This window comes from Aethalodelphis obliquidens, unplaced genomic scaffold (genome assembly GCF_003676395.1).
Source record: "Aethalodelphis obliquidens isolate GAN/ISIS:26980383/991018 unplaced genomic scaffold, ASM367639v1 scaffold37, whole genome shotgun sequence".
Taxonomy (NCBI): domain Eukaryota; kingdom Metazoa; phylum Chordata; class Mammalia; order Artiodactyla; family Delphinidae; genus Aethalodelphis; species Aethalodelphis obliquidens.
The window spans coordinates 12,573,268-12,600,462 of NW_020837981.1; the positions used below are offsets into that span (position 1 = coordinate 12,573,268).

At 39.2% G+C, this 27,195-nt stretch overlaps 1 protein-coding gene across 6 annotated transcripts in view; it reads left to right on the plus strand.

The window, feature by feature from the left end:
• ASCC1 (activating signal cointegrator 1 complex subunit 1) overlaps nt 1–27,195 on the plus strand; it is a 100,259-nt gene that overhangs the window by 52,802 nt on the left and 20,262 nt on the right. For 5 of the 6 annotated variants that reach the window (XR_003437886.1, XM_027129951.1, XM_027129952.1 and 2 more), the window contains exons 7-9: nt 3,190–3,309; nt 14,679–14,803; nt 20,560–20,645. Coding sequence is in view for 5 of the 6 variants with exons in the window: in XM_027129951.1 (XP_026985752.1) it covers nt 3,190–3,309; nt 14,679–14,803; nt 20,560–20,645 (331 nt within the window). In the remaining variant the exon portion in view is untranslated. The remainder of the gene's footprint in view (nt 1–3,189; nt 3,310–14,678; nt 14,804–20,559; nt 20,646–27,195) is intronic. The other variant, XM_027129953.1, reaches the window with a different exon arrangement.

The following is a 27,195-nucleotide window of genomic DNA, read 5'->3' on the forward strand; positions in this document are numbered from 1 at the left end:
ACACACACACACACACACACACACACACACACACACACACACACACATATATATACACTTGAACTAAATCCCAGAAAGGAAAACACCAATTATTATAATTCTTATCTGATAAAAAGGAACATTTTTCAGGAGAGAATTCTTTTCTGGTTCTCAACCCAAGAAAAAGTTGTATAAATCTTAACATAAAGAACCCAGGTGATGATGAGCTGTGTCTTCAACAGGAGTTTGGCAGAAGATATAAAAACATTGTTCACGTTGCTCTTTCTTGTATTGACCCCTGGAAATTGAGAGTGTAACATTAAATATAACCCAGTAAAAACATTTTAGTGGGAAACTAAACCAGTATGGTGCTTTCTGGTGATCTAACTATTCAAGGTTAGAGCTGAAAAAACATAGAAGAATGTACATTTAGTATTAAATTTTTTTTTTCCAAAAGTTTTGTTGACTGCCCTTTGATAGGATTTAATGGCAGTCTTTCATATTGAATTCTTTGACTATAACTAGAAATGGAGATACACTGTATTGGCTGACTATCTATCTATCTATTTATTTATTTATTTCTGCATTGGGTCTTCGTTGCTGCGCGCAGGCTTTCTTTAGTTGCGGCACATGGGGGCTGTTTTTGGTTGCGGTCCACGGGCTTCTCATTGCGGTGGCTTCTCTTGTTGCAGAGCACAGACTCTAGGCGCATGGGCTTCAGTAGTTGTGGCACATGGGCTCAGTAGTTGTGGCACATGGGCTTAGTTGCTCCGCGGCATGTGAGATCTTCCTGGAACGGCTCGAGCCCATGTCACCTGTATTGGCAGGCAGATTCTTAACCGCTGCTCCACCAGGGAAGTTTGTATTGTTGATTGAAGCTAAAGACTTCAATCAGATAATAATTCAGAGCTTGACTTGTGTTTTGGAATATCCCACTTATTGGAGGTGGTTGTAGGGATACTTATGATCAGGGTCATAATTTTTCTCATTAAAGTACCTGTCTAAAATAGTTGAGTTATTTAGTTTCTTAAAAAATTCTGGTCTTGTGCAATAATAACGGCCTTGGTGTTTTAAGGGAATCTTTTTTTTTTTTTTTTGCAGTACGCGGGCCTCTTACTGTTGTGGCCTCTCCCGTTGCGGAGCACAGGCTCCGGACGCGCAGGCTCAGCAGCCATGGCTCACGGGCCCAGCCGCTCCGCGGCAAATGGGATCTTCCCAGACCGGGGCATGAACCCATGTCCCCTGTATTGGCAGGTGGACTCTCAACCAGTGCGCCACCAGGGAAGCCCTTAAGGGAATCTTTTACCATTAGGATTCCTAGGCTATAAAAGGATCTCCCTGGGCCTCAATTAAATATCAAGAAAACTTTTTTGTTTTGCCTTATTTGGAATTATTTTTTGATTAATCCTAACAGTCTGTTGTCTTTGAGCCAGTACCACATTTTATTCAATGACAATATAGGCGTGTGTCCACATTCTCAAAATTGTTCAGGACATCTTCTCCCTTTATAGTGGTACATCCATCAATGTTTATCAGAGATTTATGGAGTACCCATTTTATATAAGGCACTGTCCCAGGTGCTGGGGATATAGGAGTAGAAAAGATGGATAGGGTCCCTGGCCTCATGGGGCTTGGAGAAGGCTGTTTGGTGAGCTGATTTTTAGCTGGGTTTCATGTTGTCACAGCAAAGCCTTTGCTAGTTGAAGCATAAGTCTGTTTAAGGGGCCTGGGAAGAAAGCAGGATGGTGGGTTTTACTTAACATAAAAGAAATACATGTTAACTTTAGAAAAGCTAAAAATTGCAGATAAACAGGAATTCCCTGGCTGTCCAATCGTTAGGACTCCACGCTTTCACCGCCAAGAGCACAGTTTCGGTCCCTTGTCGGGGAACTAAGATCCCGCAAGGCGAGCAGTGCGTCCAAAAAAAAAAATTGCAGATAAACAAGATATGACTTGTAATATTACCTGAAGATAATTACTATTAACATTTTGGGGCATGTACTCCCACGCTTTTTGGTTTGCACATATGTATTTTTTTCCTTTGAGGTGTAATTTACTTACAGTAAAATGCACAGATGTTAAGTGTAGTTGATGAATTTTGATAAATGTGTACACCCATGTAACTTCACCCAAATCAAAATGTAGAACATTGCCATCACCCTAGGAAATTCCTTCATGCTCTTTTCCAGTAAATTCACTTCTCCCAAAAGTAACTGCTGTTCTGATTTCTGTTACCACAGATTAAATGTACTTATTCTCTAATGTCATATAAATAGAATCATTCAGTATATACACTTCTGCGTTTGGCTTCTTTTGCATATATTTTTTTATTTTAACTTTTTAATGAATAATACATTTACATGGTTCAAAAATTTTAAAGTACAAAGGATATGCAGTGAAGAGTTTCCTGCCTACTGTATCCCACCAAGCACCCTGATCTCCTCTCTGAAGGCAACAGATTTTAGCAGTTTCTTTGTATTATATCCTTTCAGAGATTTTATGTATGTACAAGCATATAAATATGTATATATATTAAATTTTTTATCCCCATCTTTTGCACGAATAATGGAATTGATTAAATATTTCATCAGGAGTTGCAAAATGGTGATATTCTAATTCCATCATTACCTCTACATCTATCAGTTGGAATTCTTCTGAAAGAACTTTCCTTTATTGGCTGTGGTTGGATATGTACCTGAATTTATAATTATTTCCTTGGGTTTGGCTCCTAGAAATTGAATTGCTTGGGCAAAGTTTTTCTATTCTTGAAGGCTTTTTATAAGTATTGCCAAATTGCTCTTAGAGATGTGATACCAGTTTGCACCTTCACTGTTGTTATATGAGTGGAATACTGTCTGCAATTTGTAGAAATAATAAGGTAAAACCGGAGAGATGGGCAATGTAGTAAATGTCTTCATCAATCAGAACTGTCATCACTTGGCCTTTTCTGAGACATTTCTTAGACATGCTAATAAACTGGTATTGGGATAAATATAGTGTGACTTTGGAAATACTTGTGGTTCTAGTTTGTGTTCATTAAACATGTATCTATTTTGAAATTAGAAGGACGGTTAAATCATGTTAGTTAAAAAAAACCCTCAACAACTTCATTTTTGTAATATTTGACTATGTATATTAACCATGTTTCAAAATATAATAGCCCTCTTAACTTAAACAGTTATAAAAAATCTAATGTGTTTTCCTTTGCAGTGACATTTCTGGGGGCAAACCCCTGGAAGTAGAGATGGCGGGGATAGAATACATGAATGATGATCCTGGCATGGTGGATGTTCTTTACGCCAAAGTCCATATGAAAGATGGCTCCAACAGGTATGTTTCTGGAATACTTCTTTGTTTTAATTGTGAGGTGCCTAGAAGAATCCCTGGAAGTTCAGGTAGTTTTGATTCATTTTCTTTGAGGTCTTATTATTGTAAGGAGTGTGTAAATTCTTTCTTTTTCTGAAATAGTAAGTTAATATCTTGCAAGAGGAATTTGTTGTAGGAAAAAGTATCAGACTTTTAGTTTGATAATTATTGAATTACTTGGATGGTAGATATTGATAGTAGCAATCTAGTTTTTATGGAACTCAGTGCCTCCTTCATGTTTTCCAGGATAATAGGAGGCAGGAAGGATGGCATATTAGGATGGCAGTTTCAAAAGTGACATAATGCAGATCTAGTGAATACCAGGGCAGAATAGGGATCATAACTGTACAAACTTCATAGGATTATTAGAATTAAATTAATATACATAAAATGCTTAGATCAGTGCTTGGCACATACTGACATCATCAAAACATACATTAAAAATGTTTGCTATTTTTAATTTTTGTTATTACCACACCTCGATCCCTACTTGGAATTCTCAGTCTGCAACCCAGGCTATTTTTGAGGCTCGCCTAGGCATCCAGAGCCCTTTGCAATATTAGTACCATTTATTAGTCTGTGCAAGGCCTTTGGTGAGCAGAGGAGCGCAACTTGAATTGGAAGTTTGTTTTTGTGTGGTCTTTTCATTAGGGCAGGGTAGAACAGAACTCACACTGAACAAAAAACCCTCTAGGGAAAATCTGTGTCTCTGGGCCGGCCCCCAAATTGATTTGCTTTCCTAGAGGATCTCTTGGAAGGTTTCTCTTATCTCAATTTGAATTGATGATCTCAGTTATCTTCTATCAATTCCAGTGGAAGTGAATTTTGAGTGTAAGGGAGGAAAAAAAAGATATAGAATCAGTTTTTGTGTGTGTGATGTATGTCAATTATATCTCAATAAAACTGGAGAAAAAAAGTGTCTTAATATCATTACTGGAAATTCCCTGGTGGTCCAGTGGTTAGGACTCTGCACTTTCACTGCCATGGGCCCAGGTTCAATCCCTGGTCGAGGAACTAAGATCCTGCAAGCCATTTGGTGCAGCCTAAAAAACAAACAAACAAAAAACCAAGTTTTGTAAAGTCCCCTCCCCAAATCGCAGTGTCTAAGGGACTTATACACCTCTTGTTTAATTCAATATTAAAACTATTTGAATGCCTCCTTTGTGCAAGGTATTTTGAAAGACCATGTAAATTGATACAGAAATGAGTAAGACATGGCCCAATTTTTAAGGCACATTCAGTCATTTGTGTTTCTTTATGTGAAGAGACACTGCTCAATGCAGAGGCATGGAGGAGAGGCCATGTTATAATAATAAATTTATAATAAAAACACAGTCAACTTTCTTCGTATGATTTCATATATTTTAGATGAAAGATTCCCTTAAAATGCTTGACTGTGAAGTGCCTGACCTTTAAAAAATGGAACCACTTAGATCAAATTTTTCCTCTGGAAACAGAGCTGGGACAGTGTAGCTACACTTATTGATAGATCCTTGGATTTTGTAAAACCTGACTGTGTAGGGAATTTGCATTCAAATTACTTAGTAGTCAGCTGTTGCTAAGACTTAAGCATTGAACACAGTGGCTATTCTGTTCTGTTTCTTACTGTCACAGGCCTCCACTCTTGCCACTTTAGAAGAATAGCTTCCTCACATTATACTGAGAACATGAAGCCAAGTCAACTTCCTTCCTTTTTCCCTCACAGTCTACCTGTTTTCATCACACCCACCCCACTCAATTTCACTCTCTTTCTGAAGAATTGCATACATTAACTCTGATGAGGCTAATCCCTTCACTTATTCTGGGACCCCATTCCTTCTTATCTCCTCAAAGACCTGACACCATCAATTATTCCACCCTGCAGGGCATTTCCAGTCCCCTTTTCCCTCAGGCATTTTTCAAATGCCCAGGATGTGAGATGCAGTAGACCCTAGGGCTTCTTTCTTATGGAGGAGGCAGATGTTGGTAACTAGAATACACTAGGTTGAGGACTGTGATTGAGATTCTAGTGGTACATAAATGAGCAGCAAAACTCTGCCCATGTGTGGGCAAATTTTGTAAAGGAAGGCTTCAGAAAGCAGGTTTCTTTACTGAATAAGGAGTTTGCAGGCTGAGGGAGTAGCATGCTAGGAAAAGGGAATAAATACTAAGTACAGATCTAGAGGCAGTGTTATATGCCATGTAAAAGGAATGTTGATTTTCATTGGTCATTTGTTTATTCAACAAAACTTTATTAAATGCCCACTGTGTGCCAGACACTGTGCTAGCTGTGAATATAGAATGGTCAGTAAAGGTGGTCCAGTGGTTAAGACTCTGCGCTTCTACTGCAGGGGGCTCGGGTTCGATCCCTGGTTGGGGAACTAAGATTCCACATGCCTCTCCGCAGGGCCAAAGGAAAAAAAAGCAAGAATGGTCAGTAAAGCCAGACACAGTTATTGCCCCCATGTAATTTACAGACTAATGGAGAAAACAGATGTTAACAACACGTAAATATATCATTGCAAAGTGTGATAAAGGTGAAGCAGGGGGAAAATGGTGCTCTTTTAAAGACAGAAAATATGGCAGTTTAGACTGTGGGAGGGCAGGGTAAGGAAAGCCTCTTGGAGGAATTGATACTGAATTGAGGTCTGGAGGAGTGGGATTTTTCAGGCAAAGGGGTGGTGGGAAATTCTAGGCAAAAAAAAATGCAGAGCAAAAGCCCTGTGGCAGGAAAAAGCCTAGCAAATTCCACATATGGATGAGACATAATGAAGGAGAGGTAGGGTCACATGAGATGTCCATGTGAAGAGATTAGAGGGGCTTGGATTGAGGCAGTAGCAAAGATAAGAGAAAAAAGAATAAATACAAGCAGAATAAATAAAAAGAAATCCGTATCAAGATAAATCAGGATGGAAGTGCAGAACACTGAAGATAAAGAATTTAAAAGAAGTCACCTACAAAGGATTGACAGTTATCTAGACAATGGACTTCTCAATATCAACAACAGAAGCCAAAAGACAGCGGACTGTTTTCTAGAGAAAATAACTGTCAAGCTGGAATTGTTTACCCAGAAAAAAATCTTTAAAGAACAAAAGTGAAATAACTTTTTCGTGTCCAAATGCTGTCTTTCCTTCTTGTTATCCTTCTTTTTCTCAAATAGACTCTAAGATTCTTGGAGGCAGGGGTTTTGTCTTATTTACTATATAGAGTATTATGTGATAAAAACAGATTACAGAACAATTTGTAAATATACATTTACTTTTTTCCCCTCAAAAGTGGGAAGAGAGAGCAAGAGAGAAATAAACCAGTTAGTCTGAATATATAATCATCTTATCAGTGGTTATTTTTGGATAATAAGTAATTTTTTTTCTTTTAGCTTATCTGTAAGATTTTTTAAAAATAAAAACAATGTTCGTAAAGCAGGCACGTGTTACAGTTTTTCAGATACACTTGATATACTTTGTCACATGAAGGTCAGTAGTAATCAGTATGTACATGTAAGTGGTAGAATTATGGTTTGACCTAGCTGTGTTTGACTGTAAAGCGTATGCTCATAGTGGGGCAAAAAGAGGAGATTAAGGGGCTTCCCTGGTGGTGCAGTGGTTGAGAGTCCGCCTGCCGATGCAGGGGACATGGGTTCGTGCCCCGGTCTGGGAAGATCCCACATGCCACAGAGCGGCTGGGCCTGTGAGCCATGGCCGCTGAGCCTGCGTGTCCGGAGCTTGTGCTCCACAACGGGAGAGGCCACAACAGTGAGAGGCCCAAGTACAGCAAAAAAAAAAAAAAGAAAAAAAAAAAAGAGGAGATTAAGAATAATTGGAGACAGACCACTCTTTTGAGAAGTTTGGTGAAAGGAAGATGAGAGAGATGTAGTTAGAGTCTACAACTGTGCAGCTCAACATCACTGCACCATCTTCCAGTTAGCCTTCTTCCTTTCATAGCTGAGCTGCTTCTTTATATATTGTTTTCTCTCATAAAATTAAAGCCTTCCAGATGGGTAAAGTGAAAATTAAATGGCTCCCTTTCCCCCTGCTCTGACTCTCCCTGTGTTCCTCCCCAATAGATTGTAAGCAGAGCAAATACTGCTGAGAGTCACTGTCCGTGCATATTGTTTTATACAAACTGGATCACATTATTCATATTGTTCTATAGTTTGTTCTTTTCATAAAACATAACCTAGACATTACTTTTATGTCAGTGTCTATAGATCCTATGATCTACTCCTACATCAGCCTTTCTAAGCCATAGCTTATATACAGTAGGACTTCCCCTTGCTTAAAAATCTCCCATCATTTCACATCATCCTTTGAATTAGTTCGTATTCCTCAGTCTAGCAGTCAGTATCTTCCAGGATGAAACCAACAATATTTCAACTTGATCTTCCACTTATCTTGGACTTGCCCCAAGCCCTAGCCCGCTTCACTGCTTGATGATCCTTTGTGTCTTTGTTAATGTTGTTTCTTGTGACTAAAATTTCTTTCATGTTACTCCTCATCTCTTTTTGTCCAAGTGCTGTCATTCCTTCTTGCTATCTTTCCTTCTTTTTTCTCAAGTAGACTTTAAGATTCTTGGGGGCAGGGAGTGTCTTATTCAGCGTTGTGTATCCAGTGGCTTTTATAATTCATGACTCATAGTTGATGTTCAGTGAATGTTTGTTTACTTAAGTCATTTATTTTTTCAGCTGATTTACAAAGATGAATTGAGTACAGTTAGCTTCCTGTCCTAAGCCCATCCTCTTGGTAACCTATTCTGGTCTCAACCCAGCTGTAACGTCTTCCACATTTAAATTACCAAAGCACCTTGTATTCCTTGTGTCATTACCAAAGTCCTCTTTATAGTTATTTTAATAGATTGTAAGCTTCTTAATGACAAGAGCTATGTTTGCTTAGTTTTAAATTCTTTTAGTGACTAGCATGGTGCCTGTATACAGTAAGAACTCAAGAAATGTTAATTGGATAGAGCTGAATTAAATTTGGGGGAAAAAATCAAAGAAAAATCTGGAATTTGCACTTTCTAGGGAGTCAGTGATCATTCTGCAGTACAACTCCACATCCATAAAGATGGCTCTGGAATGCTTGAGCTTTGTAGCACTTACAGGCCTTTAAACTAAGAGCTCAGATTCAAGGCATTAATAATTGGCTTCTGTTTTCAAACACAAAGCACTATCTAAATGATAAAGCTGCTTAAGAGTAATTTATTATTTTTCTCATAGCAACCCTATATTATTTTTAATTCACTTATGAGGATGCAAAGGTATAGAGAAGCTTTGTGACTCATTCATAGTCAACCGGGGAAGGATCAGTGAAGTAAGAATTCAAAGACTATAATGTTAGAAATATACTGACATATTGTCAGATGTAGTATCCATGACAGCAGCCTGAAATTTAGTGATTGTTTCTAAGCACCCTTAAGTTGTCTTAATAGAACCCCAAAGATTTGTCATTTATGAATTCATGCATACATACCTGCAACAGCTATTCACTGAGCACTGATGATATGTCAATTAGGTATTAACTTGGGTGCCAGGGTAAGGCGGTGAATAACATGAAGAGCTGGCTTCGTGGAAGTGCACAATAAATTGATAGCAGAGCAGAACTGGCTGCCAGGAGACTTAGATTCCCATCCCTCTGCCCTGACTGAGCAACTCAGCCTGTCTGTGCTTCGTTTCCTTTTGTGTAAAGTGAGCAGGTTAGACTAGAACATTTTAAAGGACTTTAATCTCTTCAGAGTTCTGAGGGAGAAATCTTAATTTGCCAGAAAGACAAAGCTGGAAACTGGACTCTTTCATTTAGTCAATTTAATTTCCTTCCTGTAGTATTACATGCTCCGTTTCTCTACAGCTGAGCTCCCTGTCCACTTCTTTTTCTTACTTTTATTTTTTATTTATTTACTTATTTATTTATTTTTGGCTGTGTTGGGTCTTTGTTGCTGTGTGCGGGCTTTCTCTAGTTGCAGCGAGCAGGGGCCACTCTTTGTTGTGGTGCGCGGGCTTCTCATTGCCGTGGCTTCTCTTGTTGCAGAGCATGGGCTCTAGGTGCACGGGCTTCAGTAGTTGTGGCTCATGGGCTCTAGAGTGCAGGCTCAGTAGTTGTGGCTCACGGGCTTAGCTGCTCTGCAGCATGTGGGATCTTCCCGGACCAGGGATCGAACCCGTGTCCCCTGCATTGGCAGGCGGATTCTTAACCACTGCGCCACCAGGGAAGTCTGCACTTCTTTTTCTTTGATAGGAGAGAGGCATCATTCTATTGTGATTTGAAATTGAGGTGCATTTTGCAGTGCTTGGTTATGTTTAGACCTAAGTTATGTTGTAATATTTTAAAATATTTTAAACTTTATGAGATGGTGTTAATCAGAAACTTTAGACCCAATAGTGTAGGTCTTGGCTTGGAGATCCACATGCACAATTAAGTAAGTTAAACTGCAAAATCAGAGTTACGTGCATTGTGAATGTATTTTATTTTTCTCTTAGGAATGTAGGAACAAAGTCGTTTTCTTGAATCAGTCCTCTTTCTCCATCCTTACTAATATCTTATTGGTTAGCCCTTCTCATTGCTCGGTTAAATACTTGAGAAAAATATTTTATGTCATGGGAAAATATTCAGGGTATATTAAGTGAAATAAGCAGGTTATAGAAAAATATTGTCTTTTTTTTTTTTTTTTTTTGCGGTACGCGGGCCTCTCACTGTTGTGGCCTCTCCCGTTGCGGAGCACAGGCTCCAGAGGCGCAGGCTCAGCGGCCATGGCTCACGGGCCCAGCCACTCCGCAGCATATGGGATCTTCTCGGACCGGGGCATGCACCCGTGTCCCCTGCATTAGCAGGTGGACTCTCAACCACTGCACCACCAGGGAAGCCCAATATTCTGTCTTTTTTAAATTGATGTTTATCTATCTGTAGTAAAAGACTTAAAAATTATTTAACCCAAAATTAAGTGCTTATCTATGGATGGTAAGGTTGTTTTCCTTTTTGTCGTTTTCTGCATTTTCCATTTTTTCTATAACAAACATGTATTATTTTTGTAATCAGAAAAAAAATTAAGATAACTATGCAAGGAAGCACAGCATCTCTCTTAACTGGCTTCCAAGGCTTTAGTTTTCCCCTGCATATCTTGCTTCTTACAACCCCGTCTTGCTTTCCTAGGTCTACCAAATAAGACTACAGCCCTGCCTGACACACAGGAAGCTTCACAATCTGGCTTCAGCCTGCCTCCACTTCATTGCTGCTCTTCCCTCTCCACAGAATTTTTCATGAACCTGGAGTGCAGTGTATTCTTTGATATTCACTCTTTCAGTTGTTCAGGACAAAAATTCTTTTAGAATCACTTTCAACTCCTGACTGCAGTATATTAGCAAAGCCACCGCCCTCCTCACCACCTCCACTGCTGCCACGCCCACCAGCTGGGGTGTTGCGACAGCCTCTCAGCTGCCTTCCTGCTTCCGTTCTTGCCTCTACCACTGTGTGTCCTCCACACGGCAGCCAGAGTTTTCCTTTTAAAATGTCAGTTGGATCATGTCATTCTTCTGCTGAAAACCCTCCAGAAGCTCGCCACCTCACTCAGTAGAAGACAAAGTTATTACAGGGGCCTAAGAACCTTATGTAAGCCCCTGTGACCTGGTCCTCCTTCCTCTCCCACCTCATCACCTCTCCCCACAGTTTCATTCCATACACTGGCTTCTTACTGTTCCTCCGTCATGCCACAAGCAGGCTGCCTCAGATGACTGTATTTGCTGTTCCCTTTCTCTGGAATGCTGTTCCCTTAGGTCTCTGCTCAAGTGTCACTTTATCAGGGAAGCCTTACCTGATCACCATGTCTAAAATAGTACACTTACCCTCAATCCCTTTCTCCTCCCTCTCTTCCATTTTGTTTTCTTCATGGTGCTTAGCACCACCTGATGTCGTATATGTATATTTGTTTGCTATCTGTCTCCTTCCACCAGAATGTAAGCTGCTCAAGAGCAGGGACGTGTTCTGCTCATCTTTTGTATGATTCCCATTCCCACACCAGCCCTTCCTGTCTCCTTTGAGATCTTGTTCTGTTGATCCCCTCTGTTTCCTAAGGTTTCATCTTCCTTCTCTGCTGGATAGTTTCTTGTTGTCAGTAAGCATTTTCAACTCTTTCTCTTCCTTGAAAATAAACACAAACAACCTGCCTTCAATTCTATATCTAATTACCGAGGCAATTAGTTTCTTCCCTTCCTTGCAAGTTTCTTGAGTTTATGTGCATGTATCCCCTTCCCGTCTGTCTGGCCTCTCCCTTGGTCCTCTGCAATAAGGCTTCCTTCGCCAGTGTGCCAGCGAAACTGCTCTGGCAAAGATCTCTAATAATGTTCTGACTGTAAGAAATAAGTAAGCATTTTTTGCTCCTTTTCATACTTTACTTTTTATAGCATTGTACTATACTGATTATTCCTCTTTTCACACCCCTTGTAATTCTCTTTTCAGCCTTCCTGAAGTTTTCCTTTTCTTGTTCCTCATCCTTATCGATTGTCCTTACTGGTTCCTTCTCTGCCCCTTACATACGAGTGTCCCATAAAGGCTCCGTCCTTAGCTCTCTTCTTGCTTGCTCTGATTCCCCCTCACCCTGTGACTGCATCTGTCCCATGCTTTTAACTACTTTTTTTGCACTGATAACTCCCAGATCTGTGTCTTTTGCCCAGATTTTTCTCTTGAGCTTCAGGCTTGTTATTTCCATCTGTCTCCTGGACATGTCGCACTTGAAATCCGGTGCCACACGTGAAAAAGTATACACACTATTAACCCTCTCCACCACTCCCCACCTTGGTCAGTGACCCATCTGCTCATTTAAGGTGAACTCGTGGGAGTAGCTCTCAGCTGCTTCCTCTGCTATAACACTGTCGTATCTGAGGGCCCCAACTTCTCTCTCACAAGCTCTTTTGAATCCATTCCCTTGTCTCGGTTCTCACTGCCCCTGTCATAGTTTAGATCTTCATCCCTTTCTACTTTATAGCATGGTCCTTAAAATTTGTCCTCTGAAGCCAGACTGCATGGGTTCTCATTTTGAATCTATCACTTATTAGTTGTGTGACTTTAGTCAAGTTTTATAACTTCTCTGTGCCTCAGTTTCCTCATTGGTAAGGTAGGGATAATAATTTATCGTGAAGATTAAATGATTTAACAGATACAAAGTGCTTAGAATAGTGTGTGACACATCGTGTTTGTTATTATTTCTACTATTAGTACTATTAGTACCACATAACTGACCTCAGTACCGCTGGTCTCTTTCCCCTTCTAAAGCATTTTCCACTGTGCCACAGAGTCAGCTTCACAAATGGGTAGCTGACCACATCATTCCCTTTTAAAAGACTTCCGTGGCTTCCCATGGTCTGATCATTATAGTCCCAGCCCTGTGTTCTGTTTCTGGAGGTCAGTGGTGAGGGTATGGGTATTTATTTTATTATTATTAATTATAGCTTACTTGGTACTTCCCTGGCGGTCCAGTGGTGAAGACTCCATGCTTCCACTACAGGGGGCACGGGATCGATCCCTGGTCTGGGAATGAAGATCCCACATGCCATGTGGCCAAAAAATAAAAAAATTATAGCTTACTCATGTTTAAATATTCTTTGGTTAGTAGACAAAATAAAAACAATTAAGATAGAGAAGTTAGAATTATAAGAAGATTAATTTGGAACTTTGGAGCCTGAAAAACATGAAAGGGAAAAGAATCCTTTGTGCTTCTCACTCAATCTCTAGGGGAAGATAACTCCCTCTTGCTGCAGCGTATGAGTGCAAGCGGAAAAGGGTTGTTTTGACCATGTCTAAATGGGTGAAAGATAACTGGGGGGTAGGGGTACCAGAGGCTGTTCTATCCGTGTGGAGACAGGCATTGAGCAACTCAGCTGCTGCAACCAGAGAGACTGCCCTGTGGCCTCAGGAAAACTCCCACAAATGGGCCACGCAAGGTGGGTTTGGCGCACATCTCACATAAAACAGACCCATCCAGCCCTGCTCAAGGAGAAGCTGCTCACTGGGCTACAGTGTTTTACCGCAAGCCATGGCCCAAGAAGCAGTGGAAGATTCACAAACTCTACAGATTTCTCAGGGCCACTTGCATCTGGGAAAAGAAATGGTATGTGGCACAAAGAGTATTACTAGTACGTACATCTAAAATGTAAAATCTTAAAAAATGTGAAATCTATTGTTCATTAGTACACTGGCGACGAATGAAAGATTTTGAGGTGGGGAAGTCAATTAGCATGCAGCACAAATCTCAAAAAAAGCCAAGGGAAAGGTTGAAAGGAACAGGCTGCTCCCTGCGCTCATCAGGTGCACTGCTCTGTCATTTGATGCAGACCTCCACATCAGCACCCATGTTCAGTGAGAACTGCAGGCTCAGGTTGGACATCTGGTCACACTGTGTAAAAGCCACAGGCTGAACTTCACCATCAGATGAGTGAGTGGTCACAGAAGATGGCTGCTTTCTGAGGCCTAGGGCCAAGATCTGCTCCACCACATCCTCGATGGGATAATGACCCCCTCTCAGTGGCGCAACTGGCAAAGTTCTTCAGAATTGAAGGGGAGATAAAGAGTTTTTCAGACAAACAAAAACTGAAGGAGTTCATTGCCACTAGACCAGCCTTACAAGAAATGTTAAAGAGAGTTCTTTAAGCTGTTGATCAAAACACCTGAACAGAGTGAAAACTTCCTGTGCAAGAATTGTTTCTGGTGGAGGTATTGGAATGAACAGCCATCATCAAGATAGAACTCACCCGCTGCAGAACCGTTAGTGCTTAGAGCCAGCTGGAGTCCATTTGGAGACATCAGTTATGTGGCCTGTGGATTTTCCTATAGTTGTCTTCATTGGTACTACACTTCTGCCTTAGTGAACACTGATGTAGTGGCCAGGGCTGCTGGGATTTTCACAGTGCATGCTCCTTCCCAATGAGCAAATGTCTGAGAGTCATGCCAGACCTCATTTGATCCTGGCCGAAACACATCAACTAGCTTTTGGTTCTGTGACTGGATGAACCAATAAAGCACTTTCTTTTAGACAGCTCTCTGCTGAGCCTGGCTTCTTGTGTAAGATTTCCAAGATCATAAACTTCCATCTTCCTTCAAGGCCATGCTTAAACCTCCTGTGAAAACCTGGCCCCTCCAAGTATAGTTGATCACTCCCTTACACTCACCATGATGTTGTGCAGTTGTTTCCAGGTGTCTTGTCCACACAAAGCTGTGTGCTTCATGATGGTGGGGACTGCAGCCTTATTTACTTCCTCTTCTTTTGAGGGCCTTGTACGGTGACTGGCTCAGAGTAGATGCTTCATAAATGTGAATTAGTAATCAGGGTTCAGGAGTTTACTGAGATTTCTGTACTTCTTTCTTCAATTTCTCCAGGCTGCAGGAATTGGTTGATCGAGTACTGGAACGTTTTCAGGCATCTGGACTAATAGTGAAAGAGTGGAATAGTGTGAAACTCCATGCTACAGTCATGAATACTCTATTCAGGAAAGACCCCAATGGTAAGTGCTTCATAGAACCACAGCACAGTTTGTGATCAACAAGGCCTAATGATGTCCCTGGGGTTTGAAGAGAATGGGCTATCAAAGAATCTCTGCTGGGCTTCCCTGGTGGCGCAGTGGTTGAGAGTCCGCCTGCCGATGCAGGGGACACGGGTTCATGCCCCGGTCCGGGAAGATCCCACATGCCGCGTAGCAGCTAGGCCCGTGAGCCAGGGCCTCTGAGCCTGCGCGTCCGGAGCCTGTGCTCCGCAACGGGAGAGGGAGAGGCCACAACAGTGAGAGGTCCGCGTACCGCAAAAAAAAAAAAAAAAAAAAAAAAAGAATCTCTGCTACATCTTCTGTTTTAGATCCATTAGCTTGTTTTGATGAGCGCAGTGGAAGGGGGCAGGGACATATCTAGCATGGGACTGTAGCATTCCAAATCTTTTATTTCTGTCGCACATAGGGTTGCCAGATATAGCAAATAAACATACAGGATGCCCAAGTAAATTTCAGGTGGAAAATGAATAATTGTTTTAGTGTAGGTATGTCCCATGAAATACATGGCAGCTTTTTCTTTTTTTTATAAAACAAGAAAGAAGATTAACTAGTAAAGGTAAATGTTAGAGCAGTGATTCTCAACTAGAGGCAGTTTTACCCCCAGAGGACATTTGGATTGTCTGAAGACATTTTTGGTTGTCACAGTTAGGGGGCTGGGAGTGAGTTGCTACTGGCATCTAATGGGTAGAGGTCAGGGGTTCTGCTTAACCCTCTGCAATGCACAGGACAACCCCTCATAACAAAGAATTATTCAGCCCAAAATGTCAGTAGCACCAAGGTTGAAAAACCTTGTGTTAGAGTAATGTTTTTTTCCCTCATGAATCTAAACCTTCATATAAAAATGCCTGTTTTAACCCTTTATTTGAGATAATAATCTACATTTTAATAAGGATTATTTTTCTTCCCATCCTCACCCACCAAGTCAAAGCTGTCTAGCACACATTCAGCATCTATCTGATCAGGAGCTACAAATTCAAGTTATGTGCAGCTGCTTCTTCAAAGCCCTGTTGTTTAAAATATACCAGCACCAAAACTCCATATTCAGGTTTTATTATATTTGTTAGGACCCTGACCTTGGTTTTAGAAAGTCTACGTTGGAAGAGGACTACATCAGGACTCCATCAGAACCCATGAACTATTTATAGATTTATAGTTTAGGACAGTTTTTGTGTCCCTTTTTACCAAAGTACATCTTTTCATTTCTTCAGATATATACCAGAGAACTCAACTATAAGTTGTTTGGTTTGGTTAGCGCCATTGTTGGACTAAGAGATATGTAGCTAATCCAATTCTTAGTTCTAGTGTTAACTGTTTTATGATGCTACATTGTATTTTCTTTAAGACTTTTCTAAATAAATCAGTGTTTTACCTTTCAGAGCACTGAGATCAAAAAACATTCAAATGACTCAGTCAAAGCCTATGGACTCTGGGTAGTTAGTAGAATCCGAAGCTCTCTACTTATTCTTGTTCTGATGGAATATATTTCTTTCATTTGGATAGTGGTATTGCAGAAGACCATTTGGAATTCCAGAAAAAAAATTTTTTATGGAATATTTGATATAAATTATAATGTAAGTTATCTAATGGGAACATTTAAAGGAGTTTGTGGTATTTATTTTGTTCTGGACAGTTTTTAAAATTTATTTATTTTAATTAATTTATTTTTGGCTGCGTTGGGTCTTCGTTGCTGCGCGCAGGCTTTCTCTAGTTGTGCCGAGCGGGGGCTACTCTTCGTTGCAGTGCACGGGCTCTAGGCACACGGGCTTCAGTAGTCGTGGCACGCGGGCTCAGTGGTTGTGGCACACGGGCTTAGTTGCTCCACAGCATGTGGGGTCTTCCCGGACCAGGACTTGAACCCGTGTCCCCTGCATTGGCAGGTGGATTCTTAACCACTGCGCCACCAGGGGAACCCCAGTCAGTCAGTTTTAATCTTGGAAAACACTGTTAGATCCCCTGAGGTGGTGTACATTTTAACATCATCACGTAAAGACAGAGGTTCAGAACTCTAACGTACGCTCTAGGGACTTCCCTGGTGGTCCAGCGGTTAAGACTCTGTGCTCTCAATGCAGGGGGCCCGGGTTCGATCCCTGGTCAGGGAACTAGATCCTTCATGTATGCCGCAACTAAGATCCTGTGTGCTGCAACTAAGACCCGGCACAGCCAAGTTAATTAATTAATTAATTAAAAATAAGGTACACTCTAATTCAGGGGTCCCCAACCCCCAGGGCGCAAAGCAGGAGGTGAGTGGCGGGCAAGCAAGGGAAGCTTCATCTGCCGCTCCCCATTGGTCTCATTACTGCCTAAACCATTCCCTCCACCCTGGTCTGTGGAAAAATTGTCTTCCATGAAACCAGTCCCTGGTGCCAAAGAGTTTGGGGACTCCTGCTCTAATTCATTGGTTCAGAAGTTACACTGTATCTAGCACCATCCAATAGGACTTTATATGATGATAGAAATATTCCATATCTGTGAAATTCAGTATGGTAGCCACTATCCACATGTGGTTATTGAGTACTTGAAGATGGCTGGCTAGTGAGACTGAGAAAGTGAACTTTTAATTAATTTAAATTTAAATAAGTACTTCCCTGGAGGTCCAGTGGTTAAGACTTCGAGCTCACAATGCAGGGGGCACAGGTTCGATCCCTGGTCAGGGAACTAAGATACTGTATGCAGCATGGCATGGCCAAAAAAAAAGAAATTTAAATAATCACATGTGGCTAGTGGCTACTGTTTTGGACAGTGCAGTATTTTATTAGACATGTGATACTATCAGTAATACATTCTGCATCTGTCCTAGTCCTTAAATCTTAGTTCAGAGCTCTTACAACTATACCATACCCCATTATTAACTAACCTCTTAACATAAAAGAGTTGAATTATATAGGAATCTGTATCTTTTAAATTGTGTGGATCCAGATGTATATTCGGTTGGCACCAGAGCTTCATGAAAGAAAATGTTCTGTGTTCACAGTCTAGTTATCCTTTCCTGTTGACATATATTTTAAATATAACAGCTTTAGTGAGATGTAATTCATATACCATATAATTCACCTATTTAAAGTATAGTGAGTAATGTAACCATTACCACAGTAAATTTTAGAATATTTTCATCACCCCAAAAAGAAACTCCATAATTATTGGCAGTGACTCCCCATTTTTCCCTTACTCTTCAGTCCTTAGGCACCACCAGTCTAATTTTTGTCCAATGAATTTGCCTTTTTTGCATATTTCATATAAATAGAATCATGCAATGTGTGATCTTCTGTGACTGACTTCTTTCACTTAGCGTAATGTTTATAAGGTTCATCCATGTTATAGCATGTATCAAATGTCATTCCTTTTTATTACCAAATAATAATCCATTGTATGGACATAACACATTTTATTTATCCATTCATCAGCTGATGGACATTTCTGTTGTTTCCACTTTTTGGCTATTATGAATAATGCTGCTGTGAACATTTATGTATGTGTTTTTGTGTGGGCATATGTTTTCATTTCTATTAGGTATATACTTAAGTGTGAAATTGCTGCATCATGATATCAGTATGTTTAACTTTTTGAGGAACTGCCAGACTGTTTTCCAGAGTGGCTGCACCATTTTACATTCCCACAAGCAGTACAGTAGTTCCCCCTTATCCGCGGGAGATACGTTCCAAGATCCCCAGTGGATGCCTGAAACTACATACCACATTCTGTATTTTTCCTATGCATACATACCTATGATAAAGTTTAATTTATAAATTAGGTGCAGTAAGAGATTAACAACTAATAATAAAATAGAAGAATTAAACGATATACTGTAATTAAAAGTATGTGAGTGCTGTCTGTCTCTCTCAAAATTTTTTATTGTACAAATTTAGTGCCTTTTCCATTTTCACTAAGCACTTACCATGCACTGTGACCGTAACTTTTGCAGTTTTTGAGGTGTGACAGCAAAGCTAGTACAAATCTCTTTTTCCTTCTTCCTAATTTCGCGGATAGAAGATTTGTTCTTAATGTAGATATTAGCAAACCTCAGCATATGATCTTTTTCTTTCCTTATTAAGTCAAGAACTTTCACCATTTCACTGAAAGGAAGCACTTTATGGCTTTTCTTTGGCATATCCGAATTGCTGGCATCATTATTCTTGCCTTTGGGGCCATTATTAAGTAAAATAAGGGTGACTTGAATACAAGCACTGCAATACCTTGACAGTCAATCTGATAACAGAGAGGGTGAGATACGCTGGACAAAGAGATGACACTTTCTGGGTGGGACAGATCACGCTACTCAAAATGGTGCACAATTCAAAACTTAGGAATTGTTTATTTCTGGAATTTTCCATTTAATATTTTTGGACCTCGGTTGACCATGGGTAACTGAAACCATGGAAAGCAAAACCATGAATAAGGGGGGACGACAGTATATGAGGGTCTCAATTCCTCTACATCTTTATCTGCACTTGTTATTACTTTTTTATTATTGCCATCATTTGGGGTGTGAAGTGGTGTCTCATTGTGACTTTGATTTACATTCCCCTTATGGCTAGTGCTACTTATAGATTATGCACCTGTCATTAAACATTTTAATCTTCAGATTTCATTACTGCTTTTTTATTGACATTTACTTAGTATGAATTTACTTTAAATTTTCACATCTCCTTTTAACAAGGAACCTATTTTTAAGTTGTGAAATATGCATGGGATTGGGATCTTGGATTAAGAGAATAGTTCTCATTAGAAAAATAGTCCTGTAGTTACCCAGGTATAATTCCAGTGGGCTAGCTAAAATATATTATGTTCATGGAGTTAGCACTTTGGATGTATTTTATCAGTTCTGACATGGTAATCTCCATACAATCAAAGAATCTCCATACAATAAAAGAATATACTCAAAAGTAGAAATACAAATATTTTTGAGTGTCTGTTGATGGGCAGGAAAGGGTTGATATTTCAGAAAATATTCTGATAAATAATTTTTGAAGATGCTTTGAATTTTATATACCCTGGATTCTTCTCTGTCTTGTGTTTTTCTCTTGAAAAGGCTATAGAATACATTGTTTTGCTTTTACTTGCCAGTTATCCCTTTCCTTTGATATCCTTTTTTCTGCTGCATTTGAAGGACATCTTTTGGGATAAGCAAGCTAAATTAATGCAAGGAGTTAGAATACAGCTTTGATGAGGCTAAGGTCATAGATTTGCAAATTTCTGTGTAGAATGTCAGGATACCTTTGATTGCAACTGAAGAGGTTTTTCTCATTCAGGGGGAAGTCCTTAAATCAACCCAAAGCATAGTTGCCAGCATTTTTGACTAGTTAATGTGTGAACTTCTGTATATTTTTATGTATTTAGAAATGCATGCAGCTTATATAAAATCTCGGGGTTTTAGACTACAAGGAACCTTTGGAAATCACCTTGTCTTAACCTCTAACTTTGTAAATGAGGAACTGAGGTCCATAGAGGAGACATAAACTGCCTAAGAATATGGTTAGTTATGTAGTTTATATACAGTGAGTACTTGGACATTGTTCAATGAATAAATATATATCAGTTGATGACAGAGCTGAGACTAGATGCTGGGTCTCCTGACTCATAGCCTGATGTATTTCCCTCCATATTATGTCACTTTCCAGGTAGTACATGAAGATCTTGCTAGTTGTCCCTGTAGAAGTCCAAGAGAAAACAGATACATAACCCAGGCTTCTCTTCTAACATTGTCTTTGGAATATTTACAGCTGAAGGCAGGTACAACCTCTACACAACAGATGGCAAATATGCCTTCAAGGAAAGAGAATCATTTGATGGCCGAAACATTTTGAAGGTCAGTATGAAGCAGAGTGAATTGGAAACCTTTGGCATGTGTCCTAAAATAAGGGAGGACAATAAGTGGTTCTCCTTTTAACAGTAAAGTATATTTTTCTCATATTTCCCATGAGGATTATTGATTGAAAGGACTGTTAAAATTGTTTTTCATTGTCCTAAAAGAGAAATCTTTTTTGACTTGTTAAAAGGCTGTTGGTATCTCTTAGAGTACTTGAAACTGATGATTTAAGAAACAAGTATAGTGACTATTTGGATCCATAGGAATAAGTTGATTTTAACCTTGTGAGTCTTGCTCTGTATTTTACCTCTGGAGGACTGAGTGTGCATTTTTTTAAGTGAAAAAGAATAGTTTGTCTTGTTCTAGTAGATTTTTCTCTTCACCCACAAAGTCGCTCTCCAAAGTTCCTGTATAATCTATTTTTACTCAGGAACAGCCCATGTACTAAAAGCTCGGTGGTCCATTTCTGACTGTTGAGGATTTGCTTCTGAGCGTTAAATTAACCTATGAAATTCAAATAAAAGGGGTTCTTTAGGATTGCATTTATCTTTCTACCACAGACCACATTCTGTAACATCCACAGTTTATGCTCTCTCTATCAGGTTAACATACCATTGTGCCTCTGTGCAAAGAGAAACATAAGTTGATACCAAAGGAGAGGTTTTTGATTCTTCATTTTACTTGTTCTATAATGATGTAGGTCATACATTTTCAAGGCCATGGGTGTTTTTTGGAGCTGGGAGGGAGAGTATGTATATAATAACTTCAGAATAAGCTCTAGCTTTAAAAATGTTTTTTCTTTTTCCTTCCTTCCTCCATTCCCTTATCTTATCCCTTGACAGTTTTGTTGCCAAATGCCTAATATGACCTCATTGCGTATAATTAATGACATCACTGTTCAGCAGCTGCAAGCTCCTCACTGCAGAGCCTAACAGAGCAATGACAGCGTTCACTTAGGCAGGCATTCCTGCCTTGTGGGGAAGGGGCTTTGCAGGGCTTTGTTGATTCCTTCTTTTACTTGATACCTTTTCTCTCTTTGAGTAATTTTCTTGTCTTCAAAGTAGCTATTGTAGATTTGGTTTGAGTGGCAAGCTGCTAATGAATTCAGTTGCAGTTTACTTATTTTCCCAGGCCACAGCTTCATTGTATGAATCTTTCTCCTCCTCTAGCTCATTTCCTGGGGCTTTTTAAATAATAGCATTAATTACTTTACTTTTTTGTTATTGTTAATTTGATTAAGAAAAAAACTAGACGGATGGGGAAAGAAATCTGTTGGAATGACTCAAGCCAACTTGGTTCCTTTGAAATTAGAATTAAAGCCCAAAAGGTATGTTGATGCAAGTGGAGTGTGAGGTGCTTTAACATCTGTAAGAGGGAGGTAACAGCAGGGAGCCTGAGAAGTTGCTGTATGAACAGTATGGATCTCTCATTGAATATTTAATTTCTCTCATTCTGGAAAGTCAGTTTTCCATTTAAAGATGCTTGGCTTGGAAATCTTCCTAACCCACCCCAGTGATGACACGGCTGTAGCTCCCTCTAGTGTTGACGAAAGCTTGCTATAGTAGTTGTACCCTTACTGTTAAGGCCTAATTGGAATTTTAGAGCTGGGCCCAGCTAGGTACTTGGAAACTATTTAATCCAGTTCCTCATTTTACTCTCTAAGGGTGTGAGATCCAATATGGTTAAAATGTTTTGCCAAAGGTTAATGCTAGATAGTAGCAGAGTCTGAATCAGAACAAAGAGATTCAAAGCTCACAAGTTAGCAATGTCTCTACTCTCTTCCATAAAGATGCTCAGTGTTTAGGTAGAAATCAGTAGATATTTGAAACTGGGCCTATCTGAATTGTGAAAATATCTGACTAGACATAAATGTTGAGGCAATGGGTGTGCCAGTTAGTCTAAAACTGGCTAATTAAGAATTAGACTTTTGAGTTGAATATAATACTAACACCAACAGAAATACTTATTGACTGTACACCATCTGTCAGACTATGTGCCCTATAGATAAAAGTCATTATGATACAGTCCTTACCTTCCAGGAGCTTCCTGTCTTTGAGAGATACAGCTGGTTAATAGGTAATTACCATATAAAATGATGGGGGCAAATTATGAAATGGAGGGGAAGTACCTTTGAGCACAGGTAGTTGTAACAAAGTATCTTTTGATAGAATTTCCAATATATTACTTTTTTTTTTGTAAACTTATTTATTTATTTTTGGCTGCATTGGGTTTCATTCTGGTGCACGGGCTTCTCATTGCAGTGGCCTCTCTTGTTGTGCAGCACGGGCTCTAGGCGTGTGGGCTTCAGTAGTTGTGACATGTGGGCTCTAGAGCACAGCCTCAGTAGTCGTGGCACACAGGCTTAGTTGCTCTGCAGCATGTGGGATCTTCCCGGACCAGGGCTCAAACCCATGTCCCCTGCATTGGCAGGTAGATTCTTAACCACTGCGCCACCAGGGAAGTCCCCCCAGTATATTACTTTTTAATCATTAGTTCCAGAAAATATAATCTTTCACTTACATTTAATCAAAGGAATTAACTTTTCTTTGAGAATAAAGATAAAATGTGGCATCCAACAACTAGCCCCCCAAACACACAAGCAGTAATAACTGTATTTATGAAGTAGCTATAGCAGCCCACTTTTTGGAATTACAAGACAAGTCTTTCTCAACTACAACATTAGAACCCATGGCCCCTGAATCCCTTGCAAAAAAAAAAAAAAGATTTAAAAAACTGATGGATTATACATAGTTTTTGTACCAGATATAATTATTATGTTTAGAAAGGGAAAAAAATCACTTTCATTAACAAGATAGGAACTGACTTGGAATAAACAGAAAGGTTAACTGCATTGATTGCTAAGGATCCCAAGCATATGTGTACAGCATATTAACAGCTACATAGGTCAAGGATCAGGAATGCTGGTGATGGGAAGCAGGCTTGGAAAAAAATCAACTTCATCTGCTATTCAAAGAGAAACAAAACGAGAATGCAAGTCATTGCTCATTGCTGTAAGAATTTAATGAGTAACAGCCAATTGCTATTCTACTCCATGAAGAGAATTGGTCCTTTTGGCTTGGTGTAGTATTATGTGTTTCGGATGCCTTAATAAGAAAAGAAAACTCCGACTCTTGGAGGTAGAAGCCGCATTTTTCTTTTGTATAGCTCTTTTGAGAGTTGTTGCAGCTATTATAGACTAGTATCTGGTTATCCCTAGTTAAAATAAGAATTTTCTTACCCTAAGAAAGACTTTGAAAGAAGAACTGACAACTAAAGAATCATTCCGCGTGTTTTTCAAACCAGAAAAGGAATATATTTAGTAGTAGCATTTTTTTATGGAAGACTGACAGATAGCTCTGAAAGGAGGATATACAAGTGAAGAAGACCTAGGCCAAATTAATAGGATAGTGTCCTGTCAGAGGGTTTCCATTTCTCATCTAACAGATAGGAGCAAAGATGTAGTTTGTTTGTCTATAATGCAGTGATAAACTTGTAAATGGAGAAATCATGCTGATCTAAAGATGTAATGCAGGAAATAACTGCTTCCTCACTAGCTAAAAGTAGAATGGTCATTAACTGCCAGTTTCTGGAGAGAGAAGTGGTCTTAATGGCAGTCTGTTTGGGGGACTTATGAAATGGTCTTACGCAATCGAATCAGTATTCCAAGACTGTGCTCTCAGCAGATTGAATAGGGGTACAGTAGTAACTATTTAAAAGCATAGCTTCTAACTGCAAAGTGAAGAGGAGACATTAGAGCCCTAGGTTGTACTCACCAGAGATGATTTGGTACAAATAAAGGCACATTAATATATTTGGGAAGGAATAGCCAGTACTGTAGGTCCAAAATCAAAGGACACTGTGAAAGTGCCATTTCTTTAGATACTTAAAAATCCTGGAACAAAGTGATGCTGGGAAGACTGGACAGCTTCATGTAGAAGAATGAAATTAGAACACTCCCTAACACCATACACAAAAATAAACTCAAAATGGATTAAAGACCTAAATGTAAGGCCAGAAACTATAAAACTCTTAGAGGAAAACATAGGAAGAACACTCTTTGACATAAATCACAGCAAGATCCTTTTTGACCCACCTCCTAGAGAAATGGAAATAAAAATAAACAAATGGGACATAATGAAACTTAAAAGCTTTTGCACAGCAAAGGAAACCATAAACAAGATGAAAAGACAACCCTCAGAATGGGAGAAAATATTTGCAAATGAACCAACTGACAAAGGATTAATCTCTAAAATTTATAAGCAGCTCTTACAGCTCAATATCAAAAAAACAAACAATCCAATCCAAAGATGGGCAGAAGACCTAAATAGACATTTCTCCAAAGAAGATATACAGATTGCCAACAAACACATGAAAGGATGCTCAACATCACTAATCATTAGAGAAATGCAAATCAAAACTAAAATGAGGTATCACCTCACACCAGTCACAATGGCCATCATCAAAAATCTACGAGCAATAAATGCTGGAGAGGGTGTGGAGAAAAGGGAACTCTCTTGCACTGTTGGTGGGAATGTACATTTATACAGCCACTATGGAGAGCAGTATGGAGTTTCCTTAAAAAACTAAAAATAGAACTACCATATGACCCAGCAATCCCACTACTGGGCATATACCCCGAGAAAACCATAATTCAAAAAGAGTCATGTACCACAATGTTCATTGCAGCTCTATTTACAATAGCCAGGACATGGAAGCAACCTAAGTGTCCATCGACAGATGAATGGTTAAAGAAGATGTGGCACATATATACAATGGAATATTACTCAGCCATAAAAAGAAACGAAATTGAGTTATTTGTAGTGAGGTGGATGGACCTAGAGTCTGTCATACAGAGTGAAGTAAGTCAGAAAGAGAAAAACAAATACTGTATGCTAACACATATATATGGAATCTAAAAAAAAAAAGGTTCTGAAGAACCTAGGGGCAGGACAGGAATAAAGACGCACACATAGAGAATGGACTTGAGGACACGGGCGGGGGGGAAGGGTAAGCTGGACGAAGTGAGAGAGTGGCATGGACATACATACACTACCAAATGTAAAATAGATAGCTAGTGGAACGCAGTCGCATAGCACTGGGAGATCATCTCGGTGCTTTGTGACCACCTAGAGGGGTGGGATAAGGAGGGTGGGGGGGGAGACGCAAGAGGGAGGGAATATGGGGATATATGTATATACATAGCTGATTCACTTTGTTATACAGTAGAAATTAACACAACATTGTAAAGCAATTATACTCCAATAAAGATGCTAAAAAAAAATCCTGGAACATATAAAGCAAGTAAAAAAAGAGATGAATTTTTTTATATATATAAGAATATTTAAATTTACAGAAAGAGGGAATTGGCAGTATTTAACTATATTAATATTTAATAGTACTTTATCTGAAAATATGTTTTAAATCTAGCTAGGTACATTGAGACTTTTCTTGAAAGATGTAAATGAGAGTAACTCAAGTATTTCATTCATTTTTGCTTTGCTCCATTGCTGCCTCTTAAAGTTCTTTAAAAGGACAGTTAGAATGAATGCATTTAAATGAGAGCTTTATTTAGTTTTCTTTACTTAGAGAAGTTTCTATAAAGGAAGCTGTTTAAAAATACATACTATTTATTCTCTTTGGTAAAAGTTCATAAAACATATATGTACTTTTAAACAAATAATCATAAAGTGAACACTGTAACTACTACCAAGGTCAAAAAGCAGAATGTGCCTCACATGTCCTTCCCTGGCCACCTCTGTGGTCTATTTGTCCTAAGGTAACAAAGGCACAATTAAGTTCTTAAATACTCTTAGTGAAGAGGCTTGTTTTCAATGATTACTTGTTTCAGAGTATTAGAAGAATATTGAAAAGATGAATTTATTTTTTCAAGGTAAGAGAGATTAGATTGAGAACTCGGTAGTAATTTTTTTTTAAAAGATATTAATGACTACAGAGGAAGACTAGCATTTAGAAAGTATATTATTTCTAAGGATGAAAATATTGTGTTTTTTATTATCCAATTCAGTATTAAGCCACGTTACATACTGTTCTTGAAAATTACTTCTTAGTCACATGGCTCTTCTTTAGAATTTTTTTTTTCAAAACTCACCTTTCGCAGAAAGCCTTTCCTTGAAAATCTATCACTAAATGTTCCATTGCACTATTATATCACTATGAATAACAGCAAATTGAATGTAGAAAAAAGTTGCTATGTCTCATTACCACCGTAGCTATGGTGTCATTTTTACTACCTGATATTTCTATGACTTGAATTTTTTTTTTTTTTGGCCGCACTGCACGGCTTGCGGGATCTTAGTTCCCTGATCAGGGGATCGAACCTGGGCCCCGGCAGTGAAAGTGCCGAGTCCCAACCACTGGACTGCCAGGGAATTCCTGAAATTTTAATTTAAGTAAAATCACTAAGCAGGTGTCACTTTCTATTTAAGCTATTTATGCTTATACACTGTTGACATTTATTAACTTCACTTGGGCATACTAATATTTTGTAAGAGCTTTTATCCACAGCATTGGAAGCAATCACATCATTCTT